This window comes from Charadrius vociferus, unplaced genomic scaffold, assembly GCF_000708025.1.
Source record: "Charadrius vociferus isolate BGI_N301 unplaced genomic scaffold, ASM70802v2 scaffold187, whole genome shotgun sequence".
Classification (NCBI taxonomy): domain Eukaryota; kingdom Metazoa; phylum Chordata; class Aves; order Charadriiformes; family Charadriidae; genus Charadrius; species Charadrius vociferus.
In genome coordinates, this window is record NW_009649180.1 from 1,834,542 (window position 1) to 1,847,516 (window position 12,975).

At 37.8% G+C, this 12,975-nt stretch overlaps 1 protein-coding gene across 1 annotated transcript; it reads right to left on the reverse strand.

The window, feature by feature from the left end:
- Positions 1-527: 527 nt before the first annotated feature.
- SAMD8 (sterile alpha motif domain containing 8) lies at positions 528-6,153 on the reverse strand. The gene is made up of 5 exons (XM_009888654.1): positions 5,573-6,153; positions 3,630-3,725; positions 2,768-2,885; positions 1,781-1,931; positions 528-832 (listed from the first exon to the last, which is right to left on the reverse strand). The coding sequence occupies exons 1-5, from the start codon at positions 6,151-6,153 to the stop codon at positions 528-530; spliced, it is 1,251 nt and encodes a 416-aa protein (XP_009886956.1).
- Positions 6,154-12,975: the final 6,822 nt, after the last annotated feature.

Genomic DNA, 12,975 nt, shown 5'->3' on the forward strand with positions numbered 1-12,975 from the left:
CCTTTTAGCAAGGAACTATACTGTTTTCTTCATTATGACACGGTACTCCTCAGTCTTTAAGTATACACAGAGTTTGTTTGAAAATCACAATTATGACTTTTAAAAGAAAATTTTCATAAAGTTCTAATTTTTTAGTCAGTATATGTAAAGGCTGGCATGTCAGGTAATGGAGATTATTTGGACCTGTAAAGGGTGTATTATATTCAGTACAAGCACATATCTGAGGTTACAGTTACTTAAACATTCACATAGAACCTTACTAAGGGTAACAGTGTTCTGGTTCATATTCATGGTTCACTGATAGCCTTTACCGGTCCCTGCATTGTTTTCTATCAAAGCAAGAAGAAAACAAAAACACAACCCTGTGAAGTACAGGAACCCCATTTCATGGCTAAGAATCTAAGAAACAAGACAAGGAGGCAGCAATCACAGAGTGAAAAAAATGTTACTTTACATTCCCTCCCAGCTAGCCTTGTAGGATCTTAGTCATAATGCTTCGTAAAAACCTGAATTGATCCACACACCCTTCAGCCAATCAATCTTTTCAATATAGTAGGTTTTGAAAAGGGCCAGCAATACTCATTGGGAACAGTACCATTAACATTGCATTCAAAAAAAGAAAACATCGGAAACCAGATCCTCGCTCTCCTACTCTGCTGATATGCTCTAGTATTAGCCAACGTATGGTAATACAGAAAGAGTCTTGTAGTGATGTAAAAGGCAATGAAGACATCTATAGAATAATGTTCATGTGCAGCCAAAATGAAGAAGATTCCAAAGAGATTCAGGACCCAGGATAAAGTATGCAAGAAGTTCCAGCTCCTTGGCGTATCTAGGAGAAAACAGAAAGTCACTAACCTTGAATGGCTCAAAAATCTGGGTCAGGCCTAAAAATTGCGAGTTTTTATACAGATTTTGCATCCAAAAATGTCATGAAGTTGTTGTCTTCACTTGGAATTTTTGTTTACATCTACAGGTCCAATAAATCCAACAAAAACAACGACACAAGTTATAAATGTCTATCACTTCATAACTTCATTTACAAATACAGCTACATTTCTGATTTAATAGAGGACCCTAAAATGTTTTAGGACTATGCAAAGCATAATTCTTTGTTCAACCAACTTCTTTCAATGAAAATCATGCCTTTTCCATCTAGTAAGGGGAAAAAATGTCATACAGCATACATTATTCCGTTACTGCAGTTATTCCATCATAGGTGAACTCTAATTACCTTAGCTTACTACATAATGTATCAAATCACACTTTTATTTACAGAGGAGCGCTATTGTTTCATATACTTTTACTCATTGTGAGGCTTGGTATTTTGGCTTTATGGATTATACTACACGTACAGCCACCAAGCCCGGTATTTCGCCAGCCAGGGGTCAATGGCAGATACCTAGGGAAGTGTACAGGAACAGACAACCATAAATATTGTCCCTAGTATTCTCCCAGTAGCAAGCTAGAAGTATTTCCAATTTTCTTGGCTCATGTGTTCTTTCAGATGTGCCCTATTCATCCTTCCATTAATCTAGGTGGTGCTGTTCCTCTCCTGTCTGCAAGTGAACTGTCACAAACCTGACAAAGAGCACAGCGATCAGAGTTTATATTTGTTTGCTTTCACGTTACACTCTGAACTTTTTGAGGAGGTCAAGCAGCAGATATTCTTAATACTTAAGAACATGTAAGTATTTACACTCTCACACCCTTGGCTGACAGCAAGCAGTACGTATTCTTAACACTTCAGGACATTTAAGTATTGGCACTCTGTACTTACACTCTGTGACAAAGAAGTTGAGCATGGTCAGGACGACAGTGTGGCCACTGAACATGTAATCTCCACACGTATGTACTCCAGTCAGAGTCATTCCAAAGCCACTCCATATTGCAAATGCCCGCTGGAGTTTTGCCCAAACATTGCCATACAACTAAAAGACAGTGACATTAACCTTCAGTAAGTTCCAAACCCACCGCCCAAACAGTACGTCCTTAAAGTTAGCTGTATAGCACTATGTATGTTTAATACCATTTATCATGTTGGGTCTTTCATTAAAATGCAGGTTAATACATCTTTGGGTTTTATTGTGGCAGTGAGTCACATTAGTAACTACAATTACTAATTGTATTCCTCATACCTCTAATGAATACTGGAATTCAGAGCAAGTATTTTGTTGTAAGTGATTTACACACAGAGCCTGCCACCTTTTTTTGAATGTATTCAACCTCCCAATGCGTTATTGTCAAGCTTCCAATACATTCCACTCAAACCTCTTCTAACTAAAAGTTAGGATAAAACCATAGAATCCCACGTTCTATGGAACGTCCCTTATTAGAACAGGTGAAATAATAATAGTGTTTTGAGGTTTTGTTTTTGGTTTTTGTTGTTTCAAAACCATGCATCTAGTCAGACAAAGAAGCCATTACTACACTTTCAGCCTTTCCTCGTGAAGTCAGTATTTTACATTTACACTCGTCTGATGTATTCTCTCCAGTTTACCTTGTGAAATATTCTGTACATCCTTCCCCAAGTAACTATCTCCTCTCCAAAGTGGCAAGTGCTTATAAGACCCTTAAGAATGCTTGTGCGCATAATGGCAATTAATGAAGGGATGTGGAGGGAAATAGGAGAGAAACAACACTGTTCTTAAAAACACACATCTAACGTTATGGTCACAACAATCTTAATCATATCTTAAATAAAATAAAATAAAAAAAATAGAAAAATCTAACAGGCAAAATAATGTAAAGCATTTGAAGTTTTTACCTTTCCAGTACACTGCAAGTGCTGGCCTGGCACAGAGAGTGAGGTAACAAACATTGTAATGCAACGTAATAAGAATACTGTCCCCATGAGGCTGCACAGCCTTCGCAGAAGTATAGATCTGGGAAAAGTACATAGGAAGCGATAACAAGGATCCTAATTTATTGCATATTTAAATCAAGGGAAGTTATGATAAAAACATTTCCCTGCACCCCAACTTCATCCCACAAAGTCCCTTCATCATTGCTGCAAGTTTCACGTAAAAATTTTTTGTTTTTTTTTTTTTTTTTTTTTTTTTTTTAAGTAGTAGTGCGAAGGTATGGTTCCACATGACAGGGTGAGACACTGTAGCAAGCTCACTGTCACCAAGAGGTACAGCTCCAGTCCTCTGCAGCTACACTTGTACTAGCTTTGGCACTCATACCTTCTGTTGGCAAACTGATAAAAATCAACAAACTGGTAAAAATTTAACTTAAAATACGCACGCACACAAAAGGGTTTTCTGCCCTTCAATGACAGCAAGCTGCTAGGCCGGCTCCGTCATCCTGTGGAATTTCATTCTTGTTGGATTTGCTTTCATGCAAAATTTTTACAGTATGAGAGTATATACTGACAAATCTCTGCAATACACATGTTCTGAAAGAAATTACATATAAAACTGCTAGAAATGTAAATTCAGAGTACTCCTTTGTAAGATTCACAAGTCACAGGTCTTGATTAAATCCTAATCCATTTTAACAGGGACATAGTAGAAGCTTAGAAGATCCCTATTGAACGGAAAAGTCTTAAACCATCATCATAAACTTTTGTTACAGTCCTTTTGCTGAATCAAATTACTAGTTAATTTGAATTTTATATACTGTACCTGTGTTTGTGAAGCAGAAGAACCAACAGCCAAATGTAGCAAAGAATTACGCCACATACTTCAGTCATAGCAAAAGCCCATGGTATCCTAGGGACGCTAAGAAAAAAAAAGGGTGAAGCAAGAAAGTTAACTTACAATACAAAGGCTTAATTTTTCTTTCTAGTCTCAGTATTGAGAATAAAGGCTTACAAAGTTCTAACTACAAAACTAACTTGCATTAATCTGACAGTAGTTTAAAGTACAACCAAAAATTGTTTTGTAAGACTGAATGAAATAGAATTTGAATTAATTTTTAATGACATTATCTCCTTTATAATCATGTCTTTACAGCAGACACTTACACAGAATTCTTTAAGTCAAAGAAAATCTCTAGTATGCTTTCTTAATTTACATGTGTGATTTACTAATTATCTCCATTATAATCATGTCTTTGACAGAAGTCAAAGAAAATCTCTAGTATGCTCTCTTAATTTACATGTGTGATTTACTAACAGGATGTGTTCCTCTACCATTGTTTCCCAACAACCTTTTTCATTCTGACACAAACTTGCATCATGTCAATTACGCTGCTTATGCTTACAAGAATGTCATGTCAACACAATTAATGAAATGCTGCAAAGCCTAAAATCCTACTTGTAACGAAGCACAGAAAAGTGTTAGGAAAAATAAAAATTACTTTCAAAGCTACATCAGTGATAATCACTATATGCAAACCTTTTAGCCTTGCTTGTAAAAAGATGTAAGACTTTCCTACACACATATGGCACCAGTAACAATTTCCACTCCACAATTTCACCAAAATACAGATTGACAGATTTCAAGAGAGGCTGCTCCTCACAGTTTTGTGTTCCCCCTGACACAAAGGGGTAGGCAAGTGCTGCTCAAATGCTAGCTCTGTGGTAATCCCCTTGCATTGTTTTGTGAGCTGCTGCTTTCTGACCTCCCCATCCTCCTGCCCACGGAATACCGCAGTATTGCCCTGGGAACAAAATCCAGTAATGTCATTGCTCCCATTCTTTCTCCCCTCTTCCACTCTGCTGGATGTGGTCCATCTTTGCTGACTTTATCTAAATTTACGGGGGATTCTGCACACTTACTCCAAAGATTAGACTCTTACTCGCTTCACGAAAACCATTAAGGAAAATGGAAATTACTGGCAGAAATAAGGAGACCACAAAGACTGAACTCTTAAACAGCGTATCTCGTCTTTTAAAACTCTCTAGGCAATGAGTTCTCTATGGTGCGAGTGCACTTCCGCAAAGGGAGCATTTATTCCCCATTAAATCTGTAGTCAATGACTAGAATTTCACCTTTGCTATTGCATCTCTTTTCTGCCTTTTCTTTAAAAAATGAGCAGGTACTGTGCCAGTCATGACAGTATTTCAGTACACAGATACTCGACAGTTAAAGAAGATGCTGATCTATTCAGTCTGCTTCAGAATTTCCCTAAACCATCTTCAACAAGTTGACAGTGGGGAGACAGCAAAAATACAGTATCAATGCTATTCCCTTTCAATTTCCTTGCTCACTGGCAGACCAAAATATTCCTTCATCAAAATTTTTTCGGTATCACAACATGTTAAGCCTCATAGCAGCATCTGGATTTCAGAAAAAGCATATGCCTGCTTATCTACACCAGCTGACTATCACTCTTTTTACTAGAATGAGAAGATGGACAAATTAATTCCTTAGTTGTGATTAGCTAAAGATACAGAATTAAATATAAACTGGGTAGAACAACAGGTCAATCTATTTTCCCCTGAGAAGACTAAATCTCTGCATCTAATTGATGCACATTTCAATCTAGCAGAAGGGTTTACTACACTATAATTACTATTTTGCAGAGGTATTTTCAAGAGCATATGAAACTTTGAGAACGAAGAAAAGACAGCCAATACTTTAACCATCAAGTTACTGTTTTGTTTTAAAAGAAAATTTCTTACCTATCTAGAAATATGTCTGGTAGAGGTGGATATGTTTGCATGTCAGGTACTCGCTCATGTACTATAACCATAACAAATGACGTAAAGCCAAACACTATGAAGACATACACACAACTTAAAACTGTCTTCCAATACTCTGGGTCCAGTCTTCGCGTAGAGTGTTTGTTTTTTCCGTTTGCATATTGATACTGATCACCATTCAAGTCAGTAATTGGTCCATCATAGTCCCGAGGTACTTCACCATTACAAAACCAGTCTGTACCCTGTAGTGAACCAACACTTGGGCACACTGTGCCAACGTGACTGTCGCTGTTGTAACCCAGCTCTTCTAGGACATCAATATGTTGCTTCTGTAGTTTGCGTATGGACAACATTAGCCTTTTGATATCCCCCAGGACTTTGATTTCCAAAGGAGGGGATCGTAAATCATACTCAGTAAGCGTCAGCAGTGTAATTCCATCCAGCCTGTGTCTATTGCACAAAACATCCACGTATTCACAGAAGCCTTCTTCCTTCAGCCACCTCGCCACGTTCTTGGTAGTCCAACGTCGAATGCAAAGCTGGTTGTTGCCTGCCATCATCCTTCACTATCCGCCAATAAAATTGACCTGTTACATATTGGAGAAAGAGACAAGTCCTGAATGTTTAACAGTGACTACTGAAATGTTTGCTTATTTTGTGCAATTTTACATCCTTAATTAGCCAAAGGCTTTTCGTATATGAGCCAGCTAAAAAACAGACAAAGAATTTATAGGTAAGTAATATAAAAACGCTTTTAAAATATTTATTCAAGCAAAACTCAGTTAAGATTATCTCACTTGTTCCTAAAGAGAAATTTAAAGCCACCAAGAGGCAGAATGTTTCCTGGATGCATCCAGTCTACTTTTATTCTTTTGCTAAAATAATAAATAAGTCAGTTTGTTAATTACACTAGGCAATGAAAACCAATGACTACTCTGTTTAAATACCAGCTTAATCATTAGTCTTTTCCACTGTTTGCAGTTCATAAACTGAACAAGAAAGCATAGCCAGCAACCACGTAAAACTGAATTAAAGCTAAAATAATACATTACAGGTCCAATACATTCTACTATTTTAAAATATATACTGAAGCTTTGGTGGCATGACATTTCCTGCCCATGCCTCCCAGGCACACATAAGACTAGGTATCTACAATAATATTGACCCAAGGCATCTTAGTTGAATATTGATGATGCAGCCATCGTAATTCTATCTTTGTTTGATCTCAGTAAATAAGATAGATGCTTATTACACTGCAAATCCTTTAAAATATTCATCTTTCAAAATAGCATTACTAGAAATTCAGCATTAGCTTTAATTCCAAAGCATCTTTAAAAGTGATGTGGTAATAGATAACAACATAACACACCAAAACCAGAAAAGATGGTCTCTTCATACAGATCTCTCAATTATTGTTTTCTTGACCCTAGAATATTGTTTGAAGGAAGACATCTCAGCAACATTTTAGTCACATGGAGGTGGCAAGTCACCAGAACAACTAAGAACAAGAACCAGAAAAAGATTGTTATGTGGAATACATGAAAAAACTTTGAAACGCTACCAGTGATGTCAAAGTAATAAAAAGCTTATCCAATATTTAAGACCCACAGCAGTACAGAATGGATTTGTGCATAATTTATATTTGGTGGCTTATGTACAGCTACGATCTAAGAAACAGCTACAATTTCACAGCTCTTTTGTGCTCGAAAAAATAGTCTAATTAACTAGAATGCTTCAGTCATGCCAACCAAATCTCAGAAAATACAAGACAGTACAATACACTGGTGTCACATACATCATTCAAGGTTTTCAGAGTGAAAGCAAGGAAACAGTCTATTTAATCTATTATTTACCTTCTGTATATAGTAAACAGGTACTCAAATCCCTCATGAATATTCAACACAAAGTTTTATATTGCTTTCAGGTGCACAGCTCTTCCAGAGAGAGAAGCTCTTTCCTTCTCAAGTCTTTTTAAAAAGGTACTGTACCTATTGTCAGAAGTAGCTCTTATCATAATTACTGCATGCAACTTTTTCTTCCAACTTACATCTAATAGGACTACACATTATTTTCTTCTATATCAGAGAAAATTCAATGTGTCCCATGAGATTTCCCAGCAGTGCGAAGAAACAGTTTAGAAGAAAAATGAGAGCACAAATCAAAGTTGCCCTTCTAAAAGAATTAAGGAGGTGGTACTTCTGAAGATATTCTCTCTGGAGTTGACCGTATATTAACAACAGGCACTTAATGCATAGTTTTAATTTCTCAAAACTCGACATACAGTCAATATGTATATAAGCTTCAATACCTTGATTTAAACAATTGCCAAAACATGCATAAACCACTACCAGAATCTCTGCACTTACTATACTCTTCCTTCTCCATATAAAAGGATATTTCCTCATTTCTGTTATCTTACTAATTTTGAAAATCTTGCCCAAAACAACTGTAACAACTATGTTGCTCACGCCGCTATTAACAAAAGAAATTATGACATTTGTAATTAATGATCAGTTATTTGACCTTTTTTGTACGACATCTTTTTTATCTTACTCCAGTAAAAAAACAAACCAAACTTGTGTTGCTTATCTGGACATCCAGCTTTCCTTAATCAGAAATACCGATGAAATAAAGACAAAATTTGTTAATTACAGTGGGCTTTGTAACACTAATCACAATTTTTTCTAAAAGCAGCGAATTTAGACTCATCAAAGACACACTCAACTTACTGACTGGTCTTCTAACCAAAGCAGCTTCTGAGGGCAAAGGCAGGAAACTCTCCCTAACCTATGAGAATTCTGTTTGCCACAAGTCAAGTAGCCTAACACCAGCCTAGCGTCTCTTCATCTGGCATTGCAGGAATAAAAATCGACCCTTACATTACGTGCAATAAAAGTGACCTTACAACACTGAGTAAGCATACCCATCAAAGGTCATAACTGAATGGGCTGGACCTGGGAGAAAGTCTACATTAATCTTAAAATGCACCTGATAGGACCTGCTCCTGTTTTTAAATGCTGTCAAAGACAGAACATTTAACTAACTGGGGGGAAAAAAAAAAGAAAAGAAATCAACAAAAGAAACAAGCACTTACACAAAATACAAATCATTCTACACAGTTGGTAGCTAATTTTCTCTCAACAGCAACAGTAAAATTCAGTTTTGATGACAAGGCAATTTCTTTAAACTCAGAAACTGCCTTCTCCTTCAGACTACTCATTTAGTGCCAATTTCATAGTTTAAAGGGTAAAAAGCACTTTCCCTAACAACCTTAGTGCCTGGAATACAAAACAGATCTCTGGGCCCAACTGCTCCTGTTCATTTTTGAAGCTTAAGAACGCCACGTAACATTTCCAACACTACCAGTCTGCAACTCGAGCCTGACTAGTGCAGCAGAAGAGACCGAGTCACCTAGATAACAGTAGTTGTCTTCTGAAAGAAAACAGCACTGGTAACTACTTTGCCTTCTACATTACTGATTTTATTGCTGAAACCAACTAATGGACAACATTATTTAATGATGAATAATACACGTGAGAAACACAGAGCAAGCACAGACTTAAACGTCAGAGGGCAAAATATACTTTTTGCCTGACATCAGCAATGTCTCTAGCTGCCTATTTGATTACTTTCCTGCTACTGTGACTTTATATTTAGTTAGCTCATCAGCAATACGTATCATGTGTCCTGTTTCCCTTTTTCCTTCCCCAGCCTTTCAATTAATATTATGAACACAACTGAATATTAAGTTCACGTGCATGTGTATAAGTTGTTGTTTGTTTTTTTTTAAATAAAAATGTTACTTCACGAGCCATGAACATTTCTACAATTTGGTGAGGGCATTTAAAAAAAAAAAAAGAGATGCCTCTGGGAGGCTGAGTATATGCTTAGCACAATATTTTTCCTAGATGTATATTTAAATATGGAAAACTAACCTCTCTCAATATGATTATCTGTAACTCTATCATGTTTTCCTCTACTGAATTACTGCTAGTCAAACATTAAGTCCCTGATTTTCCTAGCGTGCAGACTTTGAGTCAGTATATTGAGGTAAAAATGTGGAAAGTTGAATATAATTACGCCTACTCTAGCCAAGGAAAAGTAGCATTAATATCATACTAACATTAGGCTGCAAACCTGTTACAGAAACAAAACTCAACTGCACCAGAACTATAGCTGAAGGGTTATATAATACCCTAGTTATGTCCACAGCAGTTAGCAGAACGCTGAGTGGATTTGTTTATTCCAGACAGGCATGCAAAACTCTCCCAGCACCAGTACTGCTTCCTCACCTGCCCTCCTGCGCCTGGGAGAGCCTGTGGCTCCCTTTGCTGACATGCCTCGTGATTTTTTTCCCACCTAGGCTCAATTCTCACCATCCTTGAGAGGAATTTTAGGAAGGACACTGAAGAACTATCAGATCTCAAGTGATTTAACCTATGTTTCTTTGTGGAAGGTTTCAAAATGAAGTTTGAATATAGGAAATTCCAACTCAGCCCCTCCTTCTCTGGCTCCGCTGGCCGAGGAGCACGACATCTCACACCTTGGAGGAAAAGTTTTTCTGCACAAAGGCTGCTGGTTCGCAATGTGGACAAGACCCAGGTTTGAGGCCTTGGCTCCCTCCCCCCTGCACAAAGAAGCCATGCAAAAAACTATGCGCTGAGCCAGCCTGCAATAATAAGGCTACTGCCACATACCAACTTAGTAATGCTGAGCTGGAAAAAGAACACACAGCACCGCCTTGTTATGCATCAAAAGTCTTGGATACTCTGCTGACTTGCATCAGAAGCTCGATGCTTGCTCTTCCCGAAAACTGAATTCTCCAGTGCTTATTTAAAGCAAATAGCACCAAAGGTTTCATTGCCCTATAGTATACAGTGACTTAATCATTGCCTTCTAAATACCACCATATATAGTACAGCATCTTGTAAACAAAAGGAGAAAAAGAACACTTGAAAAAACAATACATGATTTTTCAAGGGTTCTTTTAATATAATACCTACCATGCTATATATAAACTGACCAAACACAGCACAACGCCCACTGTGAGACCGAAAAATTGGATAAGTATTTTTCTGAAGCAAGCACACAATAATTTCAAATCCAAAAATACTCATGTAAAACTTATTCAGTTTATTGCACATCTTAGGCTTTAAACCACCGAGGAAGATTTGCTTTTCAAGAATTATTTATTGAAGTGCTGCACTGTGGAAAACATAGAACTGATATTATGAAAACAAAGATCAGCTCCATACACTTAAAATAGTCTTTCTGTTGGAACGCCTCTGCGCAAAACTGACAGCAGCTACTATAGAAAGTCCTGAAAGCTAAACATATTTCTCTTAAGAACCAGTAAGTGCAGTTACATATTGCAGCAAGCTGAACACAATACATACTGCTCCTTGACTTTTACACCTCATTAAACCAAATGGGTTGTACTATACTCAAGTAAACACTAAGAGCGGCTCAAGTCCTAATTTACTAACCAGCTAACAAAACATTTATCCTAATAACGTAATTCAAAGAACACACAAGTGATTTTTAAACAACTGATCAAGTACTCCACCACTTATCTTAACACGTAATTCACAGTATTTCGTTAATATTTGTACAAGATCTTGAACGTCTCACATGCTAAGTGTCAAGTGTCAAGTATTTTTTCCTCCAGTTTCAAGAAATAGTATATCCGTCTTGTAATGGAACGTTTGCTGCTCTTTATTCTTATACAACTTCACAGTAAAACAGTTCAGGTTTGCTTTTCCTCTTTTTTTTCTTTCTTTTCCTCCCACACCCTCATCTTAGGATGGAAGTAGGGGAAGACATGAACAAATTCTCCATCCAAATTAATACCAGAGCAATATAGTGAAACTGTGTTTGTTCTTACTCTCCACAATCATTTATAACCTGATCTTTCTGGTCTAGTAACAATCTAGAAGCCTTCCTCATTTTAGATGCCTTAAAATAGATAGCTTTTTAAAGTTTTTTATTTCTTATGTGATTATCAAATAAACATTTACAATGTAATATGGTTTATGGATCTCAACCAACTGCAAAACTGAACTCTGTACAAAGAAAAGTGACAGTACAGAGACTGAAAGACTGCAACTCCCAGGCCATGCTGCGTTTTTAATTGTATACTACCAAAAAACCCTCAACCAGCCAGCAAAGAGATGATCACATTGAACAGCAAACAAGATAATTTAAAATTCTTGCTCTTTACAAATCTACAGAATGTTTCCTTTGCATCTAAGTAGCACTTTCGCAACAAAAACTTATGAAATTTCCCAAAGAATTTCCTTCCACTGCGTATAAAAATCCCTTTGCCCAAATCCTGTGAGTTAATTCCACCTTTTTCTGATATCACAGAAAGCAAAAGGAAGAACAAGACCACAGGAATTTCCTTAGCCCTGATATCCAGGCAAGAGGCACCCCCTACCAAACATGAGGGGCATTTAAATGCCAGGAAATACCTTTCTGAGTTCTTGCCACTACAGAGCACAGCATGATGAGTTCTGTGGAGGTGGCACGGACACCGCATCCAGCTGCAGGAAGCAGCTCTGTGGAGACGGAGCATACTTAGCGTAAGTGGGATCATCTAGCAAGTCATCTTACAACACAGAATGTGTGCTGGGTTTGTACAAAGTGAATTTTGCAAATCAAAGCATTAAATACAAAACCCTGGGACCACTTCAACTCCACTTACAAACCAATAAACGTGCAAACATTGAAACTGCCGCTCATCTGCCTCCTCTTCCATTAAATTACAGAGCTGAAAAAAACTACCTTTTGAAGCATTATTTTTAAAAATTAGCAGTCAACAATCATTAAGTGGCTAGTCTGAGAGGCCACCTAATGCATCACCAATGCAGATTTGAGAGACTGAGAGTTCCTGCAGAGTTTCAACTTTCTAAACATGTGCAGGCCTTAAACTCGCACAAAATCTGTCCCACACAGGCAGGCTCCTCCACCGAATCCTGACGCACAAACAGCACGCATTCAAACCTGTAACAGCACTTTCCCACGCTGCCTTGTTAATTAGCAAATCCTACATGCTCAAAAACTCTTTTTTTTTTTTTTTTTTACTCAAAACTAAGCACTTTGCCCTCAGGAAACCCACCAATTTTTACACCACTGGCAGGGAAAACAGTAACAGAGCTAAATATCAGTTTTGACCTGGCGGGACTGTTTTGGTATCGGACTGTAAGATGGACACAGAGCGGGAGTCCTCGGCATCGTCTCCAGAGGCGATGTCTTCCCTCCCTGCGCAGGCAGACACAGCCGTGAGAAATCACACCATCTCCCTCTCCCGCCAGACCCGCTACCCCGAAAAGGCGCAGTGGCAGCACGGCCCCGGACCCCCCGACACCGGCCCCGGTCCCCCC

Coding starts and splice junctions, on each gene's coding strand:
- SAMD8 (XM_009888654.1), bottom strand. CDS start 6,153: ATGATGGCAGGCAACAACCAGCTTTGCATTCGACGTTGGACTACCAAG. Junction 3,726..5,572: donor CCAGACATATTTCTAGATAG/GTAAGAAATTTT, acceptor TTTTTTTCTTAG/CGTCCCTAGGATACCATGGG. Junction 833..1,780: donor CAACTTCTTTGTCACAGAGT/GTAAGTACAGAG, acceptor GTTTTCTCCTAG/ATACGCCAAGGAGCTGGAAC.